Consider the following 20,827-nt stretch of genomic DNA (forward strand, 5'->3'; position numbering starts at 1 on the left):
AATAATATGGGTACATGTTTATAGATTCTTCTCCCCCCTCCCATCCCAATGTATTACCTTGTCCTGTATTTGTTTCCAGACAGAACTAAACAGTTAGGTACCAGTGGCTTCAAATTCATAAGTAGTTTAAGTAAACCATTTGGAAATGGTTACTAAGTAATTTCATAAGTTAGCACGTCCCGAACTAAATTGAATTTATAATTCTGTCGGCTTACCCTACCCACACACTGAAGAAAAGTGCATGTGATGTACGGTAGCTCTTACATATTTGCTCATGGTATATTGAACATTCAAGCTGTTTTGCAATAATGTAAGCTGTATTTAGGTTTGGTTGGACTAGTCAGAGTTTAACCACTTAAGCCCCGGACCATTTTGCAGCTAAATGCCCAGGCCAGGTTTTGCGATTCGGCACTGCGTCGCTTTAACAGACAATTGCGCGGTCGTGCGACGTGGCTCCCAAACAAAATTGGCGCCCTTTTTTCCCCACAAATAGAGCTTTCTTTTGGTGGTATTTGATCACCTCTGCGGTTTATATTTTTTGCGCTATAAACAAAAATAGAGCGACAATTTTGAAAAAAATGCAATATTTTTTACTTTTTGCTATAATAAATATCCCCCAAAAATATATATTAAAAAAAAAAATTCCTCAGTTTAGGCTGATACGTATTCTTCTACCTATTTTTGGTAAAAAGGGGGATAGTTTTATTGCATTTTTATTAATTATTATTTTTTTACTACTATTGGCGGCGATCAGCGATTTTTTTCGTGACTGCGACATTATGGCGGACACTTCGGACAATTTTGACACATTTTTGGGACCATTGTCATTTTCACAGCAAAAAATGCATTTAAATTGCATTGTTTATTGTGAAAATTACAGTTGCCGTTTGGGAGTTAACCACAGGGGGCGCTGTAGGGGTTAGTGTTCACTTAGTGTGTGTTTACAACTGTAGGGGGGTGTGGCTGTAGGACTGACGTCATCGATCGAGTCTCCCTTATAAAAGGGATCACTCGATCGATACGCCGCCACAGTGAAGCACGGGGAAGCCGTGTTTACATACGGCTCTCCCCGTGCTTCAGCCTCGGGGAGCGATCGCGACAGAGCGGCTATAAACGAATAGCCGCGCCGTCGTCCCGGATCGCTCCCCGAGGGAACCCGCACGCAGTTGGGGGGGGGTCCCGATCGGACCCCCCACCTGCTAGAAGGCAAGGACGTATATATACGTCCTTCTGCCTGTCCGTGCCATTCTGCGGACATAAATAGTCGTGCGCCGGGCGTTAAGGGGTTAATGAGAAGATGGATGGGGCCAAATACAGAGCAATATTAGAAGAAAACCTGTTAGTCTGCAAAAGACTTGAGACTGGGATGCAGGTTCACCTTCCAGCAGGACAACAACCCTAAAAATACTGCCAGAGCTACAATAGAATGGTTTAGATCAGCAATCTCCAAACTACAGCCCTCCAGCTGTTGCGGAACTATACGTCCCAGGAGGCATTGTAAAACTCTGACATTCACAGACATGACTAGGCATGATGGAAATTGTAGTTCCTGAACAACTGGAGGGCCATCGTTTGGAGACCGTTTAGATCAAAGCATATTCTGTTAGAATGGCCGAGTCAAAGTCCAGACCTAAATCCAATTGATAATCTGTGGCAAGACTTAAAAATTGCTGTTCATGGACACTCTCCATCCAGTCTGATGGAGCTTGAGCTATTTTGCAAAGAAGAATGGTCAAAATTTTCACTATAGATGGGCAAAGCTGGTAGAGACATACCCAAAAAAACTTGCAGCTGTAATTGCCGTGAAAGGTGGTTCTACAAAGTATTGACATAGTTATTTGGTTGCTCAGACATGTACCTTCTTCTGGAACACATTTTGGGAAGTTATATATTGGTGTAAGCTGTGTTTCATGAGCCATAAATGTTTTTGTTGTACTGTAACATATTTTAATTCTGAACTATTTACCGTGCCCTCCTGACTAACTAATGTCTAATAATATATTCTACATAACGTTATAAGGAAATGTATCTCATGTTCCAGCAGGGACAGCAGAACATGCACAGTGGGCACTCTCAGCAGACATCGATATCCAGCCAGACACCAGGGCCACTGGCTGCTCCTCTCTACAACACCATGGTGATCTCACAGCCATCTACAGCTAACATGGTACAAATGCCATCCAATAGGCAGCAGACTAACCAGGGGCCTGCTGTTACCACATTTTCCCAGGACAGACAAATCAGGTAAATTTGAAAAACCTTTGTAACATGAGATGAAATTACATGTACCATTTCATATGTGTTTTACTTTCAAATGGAAAGTCTATGCTTTCCTCTGCATCCCTTCCTGCATAGCTGAAGGATTTTCAGCCTTGTCAGAGTGTACTTAACCACTTGCCGACCGCCGCACGCAGATGTACGTTGACACAATGGCACGGGCAGGCACAGTGGCGTACCTGTACGTCCCTTTAAATTTTCCGCCCAGCGGGTGCGCGCCTTTTGGGCATGCTCGCGGGTCCCGAGAACTCAATGTTCCCGGGCGGCCCGCGATTGCGGTCGGCAAAGGTAGAACAGGGGATGCCTTTGTAAACGAGGCATTCTTCTATTCTGCCTAGTGTCACTGATGGCTGTTCCCCGTGATCTGTAACGGTCATCGGTGACTAGTCACGTGTAGCCACGCCCCCTAACAGTAAGAATCACTCCCTAGTACTGACTTAACCCCTGCAGCGCCACCTAGTGGTTAACCCCTTCACTGCCAGTGTCATTTTTACAGTAATTAGTGCATTTTTATAGCACTGATCGCTGTAAAAATGACAATGGTCCCAAAAGTGTCCGATGTGTCCACCATAAAGTCGCAGTCTTGATAAAAAAATCGCTAATCGCCGCCATTACTAGTACAATTTTTTTTTATATATATATATATATATATATATATATATAAATGCCTTAAAACTACCCCCTATAGCTATAACTTTTGCGCAAACCGATAAATAACACTTATTGTGATATATATATATATATATATATATATATATATATATATATATATATATATATATATATATATATATATATATATATATATATATATATATATATATATATATATATATATATATATATATATATATATATATATATTGGGGATTTATATTATAGCAAAAATTTTAAAATATTATTTTTTTTTCAAAATTGTCGCTCTATTTTTGTTTATAGCACAAAAAATCGTAGAGGTGATCAAATACCACCAAAAGAAAGCTCTATTTGTGGGGAAAAAAAAGGACTTAAATTTTGTTTGGGAGCCACGTCGCACGTCCAAGTAATTGTCAGTTAAAGCGACCCAGTGCCGAATCGCAAAAAGTGGCCTGGTCTTTGACCAGCAAAATGGTCCGGGGGTTAAGTGGTTAATATTGTGTCTTTGAGATTAGGCTTTGAGATTAGGTCCATATGAATAGTGAGCAGGGGCTCCTTTCTTCTTCATCCCCTAAAAAGAGCAGAAAACAGGAAAGTCCATATAGACTATTACTAATTGCAGAGGATGGTGTGTTTTTTTGTGTTTTTTTGTTTTTTTTTGCAAATGCTGTTAAATGTTGAAGAGTAGCTAAAGGAAACAATCGGCCAGCTGTTGTTTTTTTACCACAAAGATTTTTCCAGAATGTGAAAATCTGCTATTGGCGGGGCGCACAACCTTTTCAAGTGTGCTGGCCTCTTGAGTGATTTGTGGGCCACAATGAACTGTAGGGTTTTACCACCCCCAAACTACAAATGTAAACAAGCCCTTTCTGTCCTGAGCCCCCTATACCGATGCTTTCACACAGATGTGCATCGGTTTACCCGCACCACGGGGTCGCGCTCAGTGCACCTGCGGCTTTCCTGCAGGTTGGCTGCATTGAGTCATAAACTTCTATTAAATCTTGAGGGGGGTGGTGCACTTTCTGAAATTCTGCATTCAGGAGTTTTGGTGCACTTTCAGCAAGCACACCAAACACGCAAGGATATAATTGAAGTCTATGGCTCAGTGCAGCTAACCCGCAGGAAAACCGCAGGTGCCCTGCACATGCGGATCAGTCTGGAAGCAGCCTATTAACCTTCTTTTTTTTTATTTTTTTTTAAATAAGTTCATATATGCCCATTGCATAAGTGCAGTGTATGTGATTTTTTTTTTTTTTTTTTTTTTTTTTATTACACTGAACTTTTCCTTTTCCAGCTTCTGCTGGCATCGCTCTAGTAAGGTCCCAGGTAATTTGCACTTGGTATCGCTCCACATGGGACAGAAGCCAGTGCTACAGAGGAAGCATTGGCTTGTGCGGCTCCTGCTCCCTTCACAGCCACCTGCTTCCTCCACTGCCGGTTCCATGCGCACTAATGCTCTGGGATGGCGGGTAGGTAACCCGTTGCTCGCAATCTGGGCTTGCTGACCCACCATCCCAGAACATAAGTATGCGCTTCCCTGGTTTGACACCCTGAACTATTGGGTGCTTGTTGCCGTCTTTATTAAAGAAAAGAAATGGTTAGGCTGCTACAAGTCAGCATGGAAAATGTTAAACTCCCAAAGATTCAACACAACAGCCAGGGAACTAGCTTTTTTTTCAAATTCAGCAGTGGCATCCCCCCTAATTTCTTTAGTGACCATTATTTATCTTTTTCCATCACATTTTACTTAGTTATTTAATGCTTGCCTTGGTCCTGAACATTTATTTTAATACCTTGTTTAAATGTGTTTTACAGGTTTTCCCAAGCTCAACAAATAGTGACTAAACTGGTGACCACACCAGTGGCTTGTGGAGCAGTCATGGTTCCTAGCACCATGTTCATGGGTCCAGTGGTAACTGCCTACCCAACTTTTGCTACCCAGCAGCAGCAGCAACCACAGACCATTTCCATTACTCCTCAACAGCAGAACCAGCAAGACCAACATCAGCAGCAGCTTCAGTCAGTTCAGCAGCAAACTCAAGCACAACTTGGACAACAGCCACAACAGTTTTTGCAGGTGGTAATAATAATGAAATTGGTGATAAACCAGAAAAAAAAGGATTTCAACCCTTTAACCAGCCACAATATAGAATTATGTATTTTGTCCTTGTGCTGGGAGCAAACCTTAATCAAAGTCTTATTTTCCAAAACGGGCCAAATCAACTTCACAGTCAGAGGCTATACACTAAAATCTAGTCCAAGAGCTTCCCAAGCATCTGATCGATGTACACGGGACGTTTTTACAACTGCTCCTAAATGATTAAACTTGACAGATAGTAACCCACGTTTAAATGTCTGTTTTACCGCGTTTACATGGCGCGTTTGCATTTAGAAGCGGTTCAACATAAAATCTTTTTTTTTTTTTTAAATGGCCAAAAAACGTCTATAAACGAAATGCTGCTAAACGCGAGTTAGCGCGTTTAGTCGCGTTTGGCATTTGAAACATGGAAATCTTCTGCGTCTGAACCCATTTTTTTGCTTTCAAAGAAACGCTGTTAAAACAAAACTGCCTAAAAACGGCAATAAACAAGACTGTGTACATGGTCACAGAGGATAACATTGAATGAGTTCAGGGGCAGTTGAGAAAAGCGTCCAACTGCCTCTGAATGTATGTTTAGCAGCGTCCCATGTACATGGGGCCTTAAACCCTTTTACTGCTGCAGACACAAGGTCTATGCCTGCATCAGCACCGACATGTAGATTGTCCGCTGCTAATAGTTAGGACTTCTGCCTTTCAGCACTGGGGTCCTATGTTTGAATCCCAGCCAGAACGCTATTCACATGAAGTTGCATGTTCTTGCGTGTAGTTTAATTGCCTCCTGTCAAAATTGACCTTAGTATTTATATTTATGCATGTGAGGTAGGGACCTTAGTTTGTAAGCTCCTTCAGAGCGGGAGCTGATGTGATGTATAGTATGTCATTGTTGATGTTATGTAAATGTGACGGGAGGGCCACTGACGAAAGCACTCAAGCGGAGTGTGGGACGTTCCGTCGCAGTAAATACCTAGAATTAAAAAAAAAAAATCTTTTGTTAAAGAAAAGCACTCCCAGAGCCACCTACCTTCACATACATGCACACATGTGCTCATTTGGTGCTTATGCATACCACAACAATTATGCCACACACATTTAGGTATTCCTGCACATGCTAGAGTGAGAATAATAATTCTAGGGTCATCACTGACTTAACATTAAATTGATTAGCTCTAAAGGCTTTAAAAGTGTCACCTATGTACAATTTGGTGCCATAGTTTTCCGCCATTTCATGAGAATGTGCAATTTTAAGGTTTGACATCGATTTACCCTGACGGAATTTTCATCTTTATATATTTTTCCAAAAAACTGGGTGTTGTGTTTATGTGCACTAAAATTGCTTTGAGTGTATTATGGATTTGATAGTTGCGCCCACACCACGTGACATTGCAAATTGAAACTGCAACTGCCACCATTTTATTCTCGTTTTTCAGAAAATCTATAATGTTTTTTTTTTTGGGGGGGGGGGGGGGGGACTTCTGGGGTTGAGGTCTTTTTTAGAACATGTCAAAACTGCTGCTCTTACTACTTATCCTGCTGTTCCAGGTATTATGAAACTTGTCCACTGGATTGTCAGAAGGATTTACTCTTTCCAAGTCCAAATTAGATTTACTGCAAGCTTTCGCTGACCTCTGTAGCTGCTTGTACTGTGGCGCAATTCATCCTCTGAATTTACAGTATAAGTGGTGAGGTTATTCTAATGTAGTCTCAGCAGCCTGCTCTCCCTTCTCTTCCTGTGCACCTGTTTGCAGATAAGAAGCCCAGAAGGCTGCTGAGTAACTTCTTGGAGGTGACAGTAGTGTTAGCTGAGCTTCTGAAATGAAAATGTTTACTGCTCTAAATTTTGAGGATTAAATCCACTGCAGTTAATGTAGCTACATAGATTGTGGGGAACCAATTTTGAAGCTCATTTTTAAAACTCATGTTTTTTTTTTATTATTAGGTGGTGATATAATACTTTTTTTTTTTTTTTTATCCCCCCAGGCATCCAGATTGGTTCACGGGAATCAGTCGGCTCAGCTTATCCTCTCCTCTTTCCCTGTACAACAAAGCACTTTTGCCCCATCACACCAGCAACAGTTAAGTCGGCATAGGACGGACAGTATAAGCGATCCTTCTAAAGTCCAGCAGCTGTAACCCTGATGTGTGATGGACCTGTTTTATGGAAGACATGAATGAACTTGGCTGGCAGTATTGAAAATTGATAATCACTACCAATGCAGCACAATGAATGTTTGGTACGAGGCAAGAAAAGCAGATTGAGCACCTGTCTGCGTTATTTAACTGTTGTGTTGTGAGCCAGGCTTGGCATTTTATCTATTGCACATCGTGTGTCAGAGCAGAGTATATATTTTTGGAATTCTTTGGTCGCGGAGATGCCTGCACACACCTACACTACCTACCCACTAGATGTTCTAATCTAATGTCTGAAAGCTGCTGTTGGATATTATTTTTTTTTAAACTTTCATGCTGACCCTTTTTAGTGGCCTTTTAAAGAGAACATATAAGAGTCTATGTTTAAGAGGTTTTCTATAAGATTACACATATTTTTAAAGAATATAAATTATTATATGTACTATTTTCCCTGAGCCCAGATGCCTAATCCACTCTTGATCATTATCCAGCTCCACTTTTCTGTTGCACAAACACTATGTGATCCATACATAAGCACACTTACCAAAGCATTCTGTAAACACGCTTTATGTAAATACTTTGTTGGATGTAACCTGAAGATGTAATTTAATAGTATATGGCTTGCACAGGTGAGTTTGTCACTACTCAAGTGAGTTGCATTTACTAGCAATGACTTTTCCATCTCTGTCTCTCAGTATGCCGTTTGTTTAGACCTATGTACAGGCAGTCCCCGGGTTACAAACAACATAAAGGGTCTGTAGGCTTGTTCTTAAGTTGAATTTGTTTGCAAGTCGGAACAGGTACACTTTTTTAAGTATAGCTCCAGCCAAAAAAAAAGTTAATTTTTTTTTTTTTTTTTTTTCTTAGATGGCATAGGGAAGAGTTATCGCCCCTGTAACATTTGTTTTGCTGTCTGTGCATCTGTTCAGAAGACTTCACCTCACTTTCTGTCACAATGACAATTGGATTTTGAAAATGTTGGGTTGTTCTGGAAACAAGCCTTGGTGATAAAGCTTCTGTGGAGACACATTTGATAACTTTTACAGGAGTGAATTTCCCTTCTTAGGGGTAGATTTCCTCTCCCTTCCTGTTGTCTTCCTCCTTTTGTAAGTAGGAGTCGTTTGTAAGTCGGATGTTTGTAACCCAGGGACCCGCCAGTATATAACTGCTGCTTTATTTCCCACATTGCTTTGGTCTGTTTTACGATTTTAAATCCAGACTGCAGGTTTTGTGGAGTGGGCACATTGTTCACTTGCAAAAGGCATTAGGCTGCAGTTCTAGGAAAATAATGCATTTTATTACTTCTCTGCTTCTGATAGACAGGAGTGCCTTTTAAATCTGCTACGAGGTCCCATCATTTTATGACCTTTTTAATATTTAATACAGGACATAGACCTGTAGATTGATGTAATGAAAATATGAAAATCTATGCGTATCAATAATGGAAAATTGCATTGTTACCTTAAAGAAAAATGGAAGATGGCACTTTTTAAAAAGAAAAAAAAATGGGTTGAAATATGTTAATTTGTGAGCCTTTAAAAAGTGTAAATGAGCACAGCTAAAATTTTAGACTGAATCACCTCTGCGCAGACGCAGTTAAAAAAAAAATAAAAAAATTGTGGTACATATGTGATAATTATGAAAATAACAAATCTTTTTTTTTTTATAATACAATTGGAAATAAGAAACTTGCTTTTTTTAGGTTGACCACCTAACAAAAAAAAAGTTCCCCAGTTAAAGATGAGTTCCAGTCTGGGGCGAAAAAAATTAAGTCAGCAGCTACAAATACCGTAGCTGCTGACTTTTTATTATAAGTACACTTTCCTTTGCAGGGAGTCCATGATGTCGGCACCCCAAGCTGATCCTTTCATTAGCTCCGGGTGCAGGCGCCAGCATATTCACTAAGGGAAACAGCCTGTTTCCTACTGCACATACGCGTGCTGCTGTCTTCTGGGACCTGTGTGTCTTCCAGAAGGCAGTGGGGGGAAGGAGAAGGGGCTGGAAATGACGTACAATCATTGTGCTGCGATCTTGCCGGAAGTAGAAGCGGCTTTTTAATTCACTTATTGTTTTGCTCATTCGCTTTTTTAGCAATACCCTTCATTTTCCAAAGTTCATCCAAGTTCAGTAACATTTAGATTTTCTCATGTACAGGGATCAGCATTTAAAAATTAAATTTGGAATCGGTGCTCTAAAACCTGGCACTTTGCTTGTTTGGATTGCTTTGCAGTCTTACCTGCAAGGATCAAAATACGAATCTCTCTAGAGCACCATCCATCCCCTCCAAATCTTCTATTTGCTTCAGTTAACCAACAGGCTGGTCTTGTAATGTACTTTTTATCTATGTCTTGCACAGTAGCTCAACATGCAGGAATTGCCTCTGTTCATCATATGGGACAAGGAATGAATATCAACACCCCACCCTAAAATAACTTGCCCGGTATATTCATATCCCAAGTAGAAGGTTGTAGAGCATTGTGAACCGGCAAAAATTGCTGCTGCTATTTTTTTTTCCACCAGAATTCTGATATTTCCCCAGTGTTCCTTTAAACTTCTTGTATTTCTTACTTGTGTATGAGAAACTCCTTAGCTGTGTGTTTATCTTGCAATTATAATTGCCCTTACTGCTCTGATTAAACAAATGTTGTTTTCCTTAGACTATTCTAATCGGTCACAGTTTACTCTTGTCTTACTGGAAAGGTGGAGGTTGGCTTCGTCTGAAGGATAGCGACCCCCTAGTTCTTTTCTCATTGTTTTGTTGCAGTTGTTTTCTCTTTAGAAAAGTAAGGCTGTGGTAGGAAGTGTTTTTTTTTTTATTCTCTACTACTGGTCCCAGTTAGTAGGTCTTTTCAGGTAATCTTGTGCTTACCGTAGGAAAGTTTGCATCTTTTTTTTCCAACACATCAAAGTAGAACAACAGAGGAACCCTCATACATATTATGTAACTTCCACATTACTATACAAAGTAATTCATAGATTCCCTGTTCACCGATATAAAGTATGCCCATGACCACCTTCTAGATTTTCCCCCTTTTTTTTCTTTCTTTCGTTTTTTTTTTTTTTATCACATGCAGGAAAAATGCTAGCTCTGTCCTTACCATTTGTAACACATTGCAGACACAGTGGGCCAGATCCACAAAAACCTGACGTAACTTAAAAAATCCAATTTAAGTTACACTGCCTTAAAGTTTCTACCTAAGTGCCTGATCCACAAAGCACTTATCTAGAAATTTCAGGCTGTGTAACTAAAATTCCGCCGGCGCAAGGCGTTCCTATTCAAATGGGGCGAGTCCCATTTAAATGAGGCGCGCTCCCGCGCCGTCCGTACTGCGCATGCGCGCCGGCCGTACTGCGCATGCGCGAAGTTACGTTACGCCGAGTTTTGAGGATCGCGACGGCTTAAAGTTGCGTCGGGGATAAAAAAAATGACAGCGGCATGCATTCCTGAGGGAGAACTCCATGCCAATTTTCAAAGAAAAAAACGGCATGGGTTCCCCCCCCAGGAGCATACCAGGCCCTTAGGTCTGGCATGGGTTGTAAGGAGACCCCCCCACGCCGAAAAATCGACGTAGGGGGTCCCCCTACAATCCATACCAGACCCGTATCCAAAGCACGCTACCCGGCCAGCCAGGAAGGGAGTGGGGACGAGCGAGCGCCCCCCCCCCTCCTGAGCCGTGCCAGGCCGCATGCCCTCAACATGGGGGGGTTGGGTGCTCTGGGGCAGGGGGGCGCACTGCGGGCCCCCCCACCCCAGAGCACCCTGTCCCCATGTTGATGAGGACAGGACCTCTTCCCGACAACCCTTGCCATTGGTTGTCGGGGTATGCGGGCGGGGGCTTATCGGAATCTGGGAGTCCCCTTTAATAAGGGGGCCCCCAGATACCGGCCCCCCACCCTAAGTGAATGGATATGGGGTACATCGTACCCCTATCCATTCACCTGGAGGCAAAAAGTAAAAGTTAATAAACACACAACACAAGGCTTTTTAAAATATTTTATTATTCTGCTCCGGACGCCCCCCCTGTCTTCGTTATTAGCTCAATTACCAGGGGGGGCTTCTTCTTCCGCTCTCCGGGGGTCTTCTCCGCTCTCCGGGGGTCTTCGCTCTCCGGGGGGGGCTTCTCCGGACTCCGGGGGGCTTCTTCCATCTTCTCCCCTCTTCCGCTCTTGACTCGGCGAACCCCGGTTCTTCTGCAGCTCTCCGGTGCCTTCTTCTTCAGCGCTGGCTGCCTGCTATGTTTGTGTGTTAGCTCGATTTCAAACAGGCAGCCAGCGCGGTCTTCTGTGGCGTCAGGGTCTTCTCTTCCTTTCTTCCGATGTTGCCTCGTCGCCTGTTGTCGCTGTAATGATGGAAGCGCGCCTTGCATCACATTTATATAGGCATCGCCGTCCCATCATGCTCCGGTAGGTACCCACGTGGTGGGTGCCTACCCACGTGCACCCACCACGTGGGTACCTGCCGGAGCATGATGGGACGGTGATGCCTATATAAATGTGATGCAAGGCGCGCTTCCATCATTACAGCGACAACAGGCGACGAGGCAACATCGGAAGAAAGGAAGAGAAGACCCTGACGCCACAGAAGACCGCGCTGGCTGCCTGTTTGAAATCGAGCTAACACACAAACATAGCAGGCAGCCAGCGCTGAAGAAGAAGGCACCGGAGAGCTGCAGAAGAACCGGGGTTCGCCGAGTCAAGAGCGGAAGAGGGGAGAAGATGGAAGAAGACCCCCGGAGTCCGGAGAAGCCCCCCCCCGGAGAGCGGAAGAAGAAACCCCCCCCGGAGAGCGGAGAAGACCCCCGGAGAGCGGAAGAAGAAGCCCCCCCTGGTAATTGAGCTAATAACGAAGACAGGGGGGGCGTCCGGAGCAGAATAATAAAATATTTTAAAAAGCCTTGTGTTGTGTGTTTATTAACTTTTACTTTTTGCCTCCAGGTGAATGGATAGGGGTACGATGTACCCCATATCCATTCACTTAGGGTGGGGGGCCGGTATCTGGGGGCCCCCTTATTAAAGGGGACTCCCAGATTCCGATAAGCCCCCGCCCGCATACCCCGACAACCAATGGCAAGGGTTGTCGGGAAGAGGTCCTGTCCTCATCAACATGGGGACAGGGTGCTCTGGGGTGGGGGGGCCCGCAGTGTGCCCCCCTGCCCCAGAGCACCCAACCCCCCCATGTTGAGGGCACGCGGCCTGGCACGGCTCAGGAGGGGGGGGGGGCGCTCGCTCGTCCCCACTCCCTTCCTGGCTGGCCGGGTAGCGTGCTTTGGATACGGGTCTGGTATGGATTGTAGGGGACCCCCTACGTCGATTTTTCGGCGTAGGGGGGGTCCCCTTACAACCCATACCAGACCTAAGGGCCTGGTATGCTCCTGGGGGGGAACCCATGCCGGTTTTGTTTTTTACAAATTGACGTGGAGTTCTCCCTCGGGAAAGCATACCAAATGCCGTCGCTGCAATGGGCCTTTACAAGGTGTGACTAACTTTACACTTTGTAAAACGAGCCCTAATTTTACACTTGCAAAATAACACTTACGGCGCAAAAAGGAAGCTAGAAAGCTTTGTGGATCGCCTTAAGTGCTAATTTGCATACTAGCAACGGCATTTCGACTCGAAATGCCCCCAGCGGCGGATGCGGTACTGCATCCTAAAATTAGGCAGTGTAATTCAATTACACATGCCGGATCTTCTGTGTAACTTTGGAAAAAGCCTTTTGAGGATCGTTTCCAAAGTTACACACAGACTGAACAGCAGTTAAGTCGGAGTATCTCTTTTGAGGATAACCCCCCGTGGTCCTAATCATACTGAAAGGTAGTTTGATTTGTGCCAGATGGGTATCTGGTTCTGTTAGTAACTTGGAAAAGAAAAATTTAGCTGATTGAAAAGTCCAATAGTAAGGTAATACACAGTCCAACACAGACGTACGATAATATTGCAACACCCAGTGAATGGATCATAGGCAGGTGTACCACCACCAAATAAACCTGCTTGCCAGATAGTAAGCTAGGTAAGCAGATGGCTTAAACCCAGCCAGCCCGGACCTTTATCCTAATGGGTGTTCACAAAGATCCTATATGAGTGGCGATGAGTTCCACATCCCGGTATGAGGTGCTTTACCTGACCTCTACTGATTCGACTCCTCCCCTCTAAACGTGTGTCGCCTCTCATTGGCCTTCATTTACTGATGAAGGCCAGGTTTGCAAGATAACTTAATTACATCACAGGTGATATAATTTGCTGCTCAGTGATTGCAGTATTCTAGTCTGCATCTCCCCAAGTAATACTTCAAATCTGGCCTGTGAGGCTCCATTCACACTAATGCGTTTTTTTTATGCATTTTGCAGAAATGCCGGGAAATTTTTTAACATGGTTTCCTATGGAACATGTTCACATCATGTTTTTTTTTTTTGTGCCTCTGCGTTTTTGGAAAGGGTCTGGGATTTTTTTCCTGCAAAAAGCAACGTTTTGCATGTAATAGAATTCAATGGCCCCGCATTCAAAATGCAAGTACCGCGTTATTGCCGTGATTTTCTTTTTTTTTTTAACCTGTATATAGCTGGTTGTTGAAGGAAATGTAAAAAAATAAAAATTGCCGGGCAAAAAAAAAAAAAAAAATGTATAAAAAAAACAAAAACGCAAATCGGTAAAACGCAGCAGGCACCGCAAAAACGCTCAAAAGCAATATGCATAGGTGTGAATCGAGCCTTAGTGGATCCTGAGGACAGGAGTTGAGTACCACTGTGTCTAACGGGTCATTTGTTTAGGATTTTCTTCATTTTGCACAGGTGCTTTAAATCCGTGCTTGTGGTTTGGTATTTAGGACCGCTATTTTCCCAAAACATGGGCAGTTGGAGGTATTTTACATATTTGTCTGTAATGTTTATTGGGTAAATGGTAGAGGCTGCATAAGGGCAGCCCTACACTTGTAGACCCTGTCGCCACATCATTCTTCCCATAAGATTATACTTTCATTTAACATTCTAATGCATGTTATACCTCCTAAAAGCCTTCCTTTGTGTAGTCATCCAAAAGCTGGGACTGCTGATGGGTGCCACCATCTTGAATGTGATGTTAGCAGCCCAGCAGATTCGGAGCTATTTTTCAGATTGCACTCTACAATACTCCCCTTTGCTCCTCCATTGGCAGTCACTTAGGTATGTAAGGAGATGAGAGAGGAGATAGGCCAGCACATTGTAATTGGATAATCCCAGAAGAGGAGAGCACTATGTGTGGGGAGGGAGGGAACTGTGCTAGAGAATCCACTCTTCGTGGAGTACTCCATTTTCCAGCTAGTTCAAAGACGCATTGCAAGCAAATGAAAATTTCAATACTGAAAATTCAGGATGCACTTTGCCAAAACTAACTGTTTTTAAAATATATATTTTTATAAATAATAGCATATAACTTAACTTTTTAAATAATATCACAAATTTAAATGAATATGAGATTGTTGCCCATTATCGGCACCTTTTTGAAGCTTTGGCCCAAAAAATTTTTTACTTGCTGTTTTTTTTGGTGCATATTTGGTCAGTTAAAAAAAAAAACGCACCTCCCCATTGAAATACAGCAAGAATGCATGAAAAATGCACTTATGTTGCGTTTTTGATGCATTTTTTGAGTCACAAACCCATGAAAAAACACCCCATAAGCATGGTGAAATCAGGCATTTTCAGCAGCCATTATTGGCACTTTTTTTTTTTCCCTTTTGGCACAAGGCTGAAAACCCTATTTTCAGCCGATTTATTTTCAGCGACTTTCACTAAAATAAAATCACTTACTTATGGAAAAGAAAAACACGGCAAAAAAGCATTTTAAATGTTTTTTTTTTCTGATCTTTTACCTGCAGTTTTTTTAGGTTGGTGGCAGGGGCTCTATAAGACAATTCAGCATTGCTGGATCCCTGATTTCCATACTAACAATGCTCTTAGACTGCAGTAATTAAAATGATGTGCTTACTTTAAATATGTTCTACTTTTCCTTTTAAATCCTTAGCGCTCACTAGAAATATACTTTATCACCCTCTGGTTACATTCTATATGTCCTCAAAATAGATTCAACTTTTTCACTGCCGCTTATGGGTAATTCACTCTACTTTCCCTCCAAATCTTTCAGAACCTCCTAGTTTACATCCCTTTAAAGTAATTGTAAAGCTTTGTTTAAATTTTTTTTAAATAAATGCACAGAGTGGCCCCGATCCTCCTCTTCTGGGGTCTCCCAGCAGCACTCCTGGCTCCACCTCTTTTCGAGTGCCCCCGGAGAGAGCCGCTCTCCCTGGGGGCAATCGTGAATCCGTCAAACAGACAGCAGGACTGAGGCCCACCCCCTGTGTCACTGGATTTGATTGACAGTAGCGGGAGCCAGTGTCTCCTGCCGCTATCTATCCAATGAGGACCCAAAACATTGGCTGAGCTGCTGTGCTCGTCCCCGGCGCTGGAACGACCATGTTCAGGTAAGTAAAAGGAGGACTCTGCGGGCCTGCTGCATCAGGGTTTACAACCCCTTTAACCCTTCAGCACTTACTGGTAACCTACTCTACTTCCCTTTTAAACCTTTAAAGCGTAACTTCACTCTTAATATTGATTATTTTTAACAACTTACAGACCCAAAGATTTTCCTGCTTAATGACCAGGCCATTTTTTTGCGATACGGGACTGACAATCGTGTGACGCTGTACCCAAACAAAATTGACGTCCTTTTTTTCCCCCCCATAAATAGAGCTTTCTTTTGGTGGTATTTGAGCACCATTGCGGTTTTTATTTTTTGCGCTATAAACAAAAAAAGCGACAATTTTGAAAAAACAATATTTTTTATATAATAAATATCCCCAAAATGTTTAAAAAAAAAAACAAATTTCTTCATCTGTTTAGGCCAATATATATTGTTCTGCATATTTTTGGTAAAAGCGTATATTGATTGGTTTGCGCAAAAGTTATTGCATCTAAAAACTATGGCTGTTTTATTTTTTTACTAGTAATGGTGGTGATCTGCGATTTTTAGCGGTACTGCGACATTTCAGCGGACAGATCGGACACTTTTGACACATTTATGGGACCATTGACATTTATACAGTGACCAGTGCTATAAAAATGCACTGATTACTGTGTAAATGTCACTGGCAGGAAAGGAGTTAACACTAGGGGGGATCAAGAGGTTAAATATGTTCCCTCGTAAGTGTTTTTACTGTGGGGGGAGGGGACTGACTGGGGGAGGAGACCTATTGCTATTCCTACTTACTTGGAACAAACGATCTGTCTCCTCTCCCCTGACGGAACAGGGATTTGTGTGTTTACACACGCACAAATCCCCGTTGTGGCTCTCGTGCCCATGATCGTGCAGCGGGCGCGTGCATGCCTCCGACGGCTCTTAAAGGGGAAAACGTACCCTTACGTTTTGCGGGAACGTGCCACTTTGCTGACGTATATCGGCCTGAGCCGGTTGGCAACTGGTTAATCTCGTCACTACTAGCAATTGGTAAATGGATAGAAATGTATATCATGTTTTGCCTGTTTTTTTTATTATTGTTGTTATTCAGTTACTTCATTGTTTCCATGCCTGGGCAAATGATGTCATACATCCCAGGAGTCTTTAGGGGGGGAGGGGAGGGGGATTTTTCTTAGCTAAGCACGCCCTCCTGCCCGGTGCTAAGGGCAGATGGATTCCAGGAAGTAAAAGCTAAATTAATTATCTGCCCTTACTCGAGATGGCCACGGCCAGAAATGCTAGGTGGTGGTTTTCAAAGTGATTTATCAGCAAAATAAAGCATGGGGACATGAATGGATGGGGAAGTTTGCTTTGTGGTGCTCAGATGCCATGTAGTTACGCTTTAAGTGCTCACTGTAAATATTCTCTACACACCCTTTAAAACTTCAGCTGCGTTGTGTGTCTGAGCCCTCAATTAAGCAGATTCCCTTTCTTCTTGCGCAACGTCAAATCTAACCATCCAGGTTTTTTGTGGATTTGGATTTAGTAGGCTTTTTTTGTAATGGGGTTGGCCAATCACTACAACTACGCTTCACTGTTTTTACACCTGTTTTTATTAAGCTTAAAGCTTGTTAACATCAGCCGCTGTGTTTTCTTCATCGTTGGTCTTTGTATTCCTTCTCCGTTTATATCCAAAATAAACGTGTGAACAAAATACTTTGTTCTTTGAGAATGATTATTCCTTTGAAACAGATTGTGGTCTTCTAATTTCGAAGACCATCGTACTGCAGGCATCTCTAAAACCAAATACGTTCTTTATTAATTTAGTTATGGGATCAAACTTCAGATCCATGCACATGCCACTTAGTCGTGCATTTGAGAATAAAAATGAATCACTATTTTTTGTAAACTACAAAACACTATTTTGAGAATGTTTGAAATCAGATTTTGTGTTGTACAGCTGGTGTAATATATTTTGTAAATACTTATATATATGGATAATATAAAAAAACTGAATTTTATATGATGCATGGCTGTAGGTTTTAATGTTTCTTGATACCATAATTTTGACAAACCACCCAATACTTCTGTCTCCTCCAATGTCTTGTTTTATGATGCTACTTGTTTTCTTTTCTTTTGTGCATTACCATTTTTTACTATTTTGTCTTGTATGGTGACATGTCAAAGTTAATGGTGTGGTAATCTAGCCTTTTATGTACTTTTTAATATATATATTTGTTGGGACTAATTTATAGGTGTATCAGTGATAAATACTGTTCACCATAATTTATTTATTTTACTTTTGTGTCCCCTCCCCTTGTTTTTATATACAGCTTTTTTTTGTGTGCAGAAATGTATGTTTTTGTCAGATTGTGAACAATTTTACCTCTCAGAAGCTTTTTTTGTGTAATGGGGAAACTATTTTAAGCAAAAGAAAAAAAAATAGTGATTTGCACAAAATTCTTTACACCATATTTTCTCCAGGTATATTCTATTAGAATGGCAGAAGGATCTTTCCTCCTTATGGACGAACTTAATGATCAGCCCTGTACTATTAGATACTTTTGAGGGGTTTTATGCTACCCCTAAATACATACAGTGCCTTGATATAGTTTACAGGTTTGTGATAATAGTTACTATCTTTTGCATGGAATAGGGCAGACAGGGTTTGAAGGAATGTATGGGAGTTGCCCTTAGCAGCCAATTAGATGCTGTTGTTTACATTTTTACAGGATGTAATAATACAGGGCATCTGACAACACACCTGCTTATCCTGCAGCCCTTCTTTTCCTCTAGTCATGGTAATTCTGACCCAGAAACATAATTTTCTAATTGAAATTTGCTACAATATTAGAACATGTTTGGGCCCAACTTTGTGTGATTTAATACAGCCTGGGTATAATTCAGAACTGTCCTTTTCACAGTAACCTACATTATGTCATTTTTTTTTTTTATATATTAGTGGTAGCACATTTTTCAGTATAGATATTGAATGTTCTAACATGATCTGTGCAGATATGGGATCCATTATGCATTTCAAAAGCTAAAGGCAAATATTGAATTAGTGATGCTGAAGACTCACAAATATCACTAAGCACTTTCCTGAACTGTAAATGCATGGCACACATTTAAAGGGCTTTCATGTTTTAGGACTGTTTAAACAGTGAATATGATTACACCTAACTGAAGGAAAACGGGCAAGTAAATGAATTCCAAAATTACCATTTTCTTGAGGATCTGTAGCAGGTGTCCTAAATCATGGAAATCCATTTAGTGACTAGGAATGTTAGAGGCACTTTTTATATTAATGTAATTTTATGTAATGTTTTTGCATTATGAAAAACCTGGAAAATTCTTTATGATAAATTGGATAAATTGTTACTTTTTAGTGTTCTGTTTTAGTTCTTATTCCTTCAGCTACCTTATATCATTCCTATTCTTTCTGCTAATACCATCTCACAGGTGGGTTCAAATTGACTTGTAAGCAAGTAATGCACGGGTCGAATTTGGAATAAAACTTTCTTTCGAAAATCTTACTAAGAATGTTTGTTCGTTATTTCACAACAGCCAATTTTTGGGTGGCCATCGAATTTTAATAATCCAATATGTTTGATATTTAAAAAAAAAAAAAAACGATTTTCTAATCAATGGTGGGTGAACCGTGCGAGAAATGTAATAAAAAAAAAAAATGTGCAAGAAAAGAAAATTCTCGGAAAGAAACAAAGGTTCCGAAACGAGACACAAAATTTATTTTCTGTAGGAACATGAGGTGAAATTGAAGGTTTGGTTGGTCAAATTTCGAAATCAATGGTGGCCCTATTGGATCACAAAACGCACAAATTTTCTGATTTTCAAAAGAAAGTTCTTTCGAAATTCGACCTGTGTATGGCCAGCATAAGCTTGATGCAAATCAGATTACTAAAAGACAATGACATGACTTATGGGCACATTTGGTGGGTTCGTTGCTGTAGGATGCGAAGGTGAAAGCGATCATATATATGAAATGCTTTGTCAAGTCAGATTGTCTACCTTAATGGTCAATTTTGACTGAAAATAAAGCAATGTTTGTTCTCCCTGTGTAGGTATGACGAGCCAGACATTTAATGTAAAAAAAAAAAAAATTATATATAAATAAATCCTATTTGTAAGCTTTACATGGTATGTGCGGTCACAATTTTAAAAGTATAAGTTGTGTTTTGACATTTCACTTTTAGGGATTAGAGATCGAGAACTGTGTGCTGGAATTCTAGAAAAAAAAAAGACAAGGCTAATAAGTCTTAGAAGCATCTCCTCTTTCTTGCCAAAGCCTGCAAAATGGTTACATATTTTAATAGAAGGCCTCACAGACCAATACGGAAGGTTAGGAGGGGGGCAGGCCAAGCTAAAAGCGATTTCGCGGTTGCGATTTTGCCACAATTTCGGCCGCAATTTAATGTAAATCGCGGCCCGAAATCGCAAAAAGTAGTACAGGAACTACTTTTTGAAATCGCAGATGCGGCGTCGCACTGATTAGGACAGTGCCATTGCCGACAATTGCCGCCGATTTGAGATGCGATTTGACATGTCAAATCGCATCTCAAATCGTACCCAGTGTGAACCAGGGTTTATTGTTTGAGGGACACAGGAATTCCAAGACAGTCAGGGTATATTGCTGCCTATACAAGAGGATTTGGACATTGACAAATTGTGAGTCAGCCCAATTTACTCCTCATACTCCCAGCATGCATCCGTTTTTTATAGTGACCTAGGAGATGTAAATTTTTTTGCTAGAAATTGTTTCCTTTAAAATATTTTCTTTAATCAGAATTCCTGATGCACTGTTTCTGAGCCGGTTTCTATGCTACTGCATTGTCACTTTACAGTTCAGCATATTCTGGTTAAAGCGGTGGTAAACTGCATCAGAAAAAAATAAAACGGGCCCTGGCCAGTTTGTCATGCATGCTAGCACATTATAACAGACTTGGCTGAAAACAAAGCCCTCCAGCGGCGTGCTGTCACCGCTGAAGGTGCTTCTATCTTCATCCGTTTTTTTTTCAGGGTTCGCAGGCTTTGGCTATCTGGCTGAGCCAGAGAGACGCCACTCCCACGCTGGCGCGCAGGAGTCGCTGTTTATGGCACAGCTCTGAAGGAATGCGGCGATACCCAACGTGGGGTTTGAAGGGCATTTATATATGTGGGCAGGACTTGCATGTGCATTCGCTTCTGAGCGTGAGCTAACGGGGACAGGGCCATTACATTTTTTTTATTTATTTTTTTACACTTTCT

The 20,827-nt window shown here is 41.6% G+C and overlaps 1 protein-coding gene across 4 annotated transcripts in view; it reads left to right on the forward strand.

The window, feature by feature from the left end:
• The window catches only part of CLOCK (clock circadian regulator), a 140,994-nt gene extending 133,477 nt beyond the window's left edge, over nt 1-7,517 (forward strand). For all 4 annotated transcript variants that reach the window (XM_040334807.1, XM_040334801.1, XM_040334802.1 and 1 more), the window contains 3 exons: nt 2,042-2,244; nt 4,729-4,990; nt 6,992-7,517. In XM_040334807.1, coding sequence (XP_040190741.1) covers nt 2,042-2,244; nt 4,729-4,990; nt 6,992-7,144 — 618 coding nt within the window. In that variant the 3' untranslated portion in view covers nt 7,145-7,517. The remainder of the gene's footprint in view (nt 1-2,041; nt 2,245-4,728; nt 4,991-6,991) is intronic.
• Nucleotides 7,518-20,827: the final 13,310 nt, after the last annotated feature.

This window comes from Rana temporaria, chromosome 1 (assembly GCF_905171775.1).
Source record: "Rana temporaria chromosome 1, aRanTem1.1, whole genome shotgun sequence".
Classification (NCBI taxonomy): domain Eukaryota; kingdom Metazoa; phylum Chordata; class Amphibia; order Anura; family Ranidae; genus Rana; species Rana temporaria.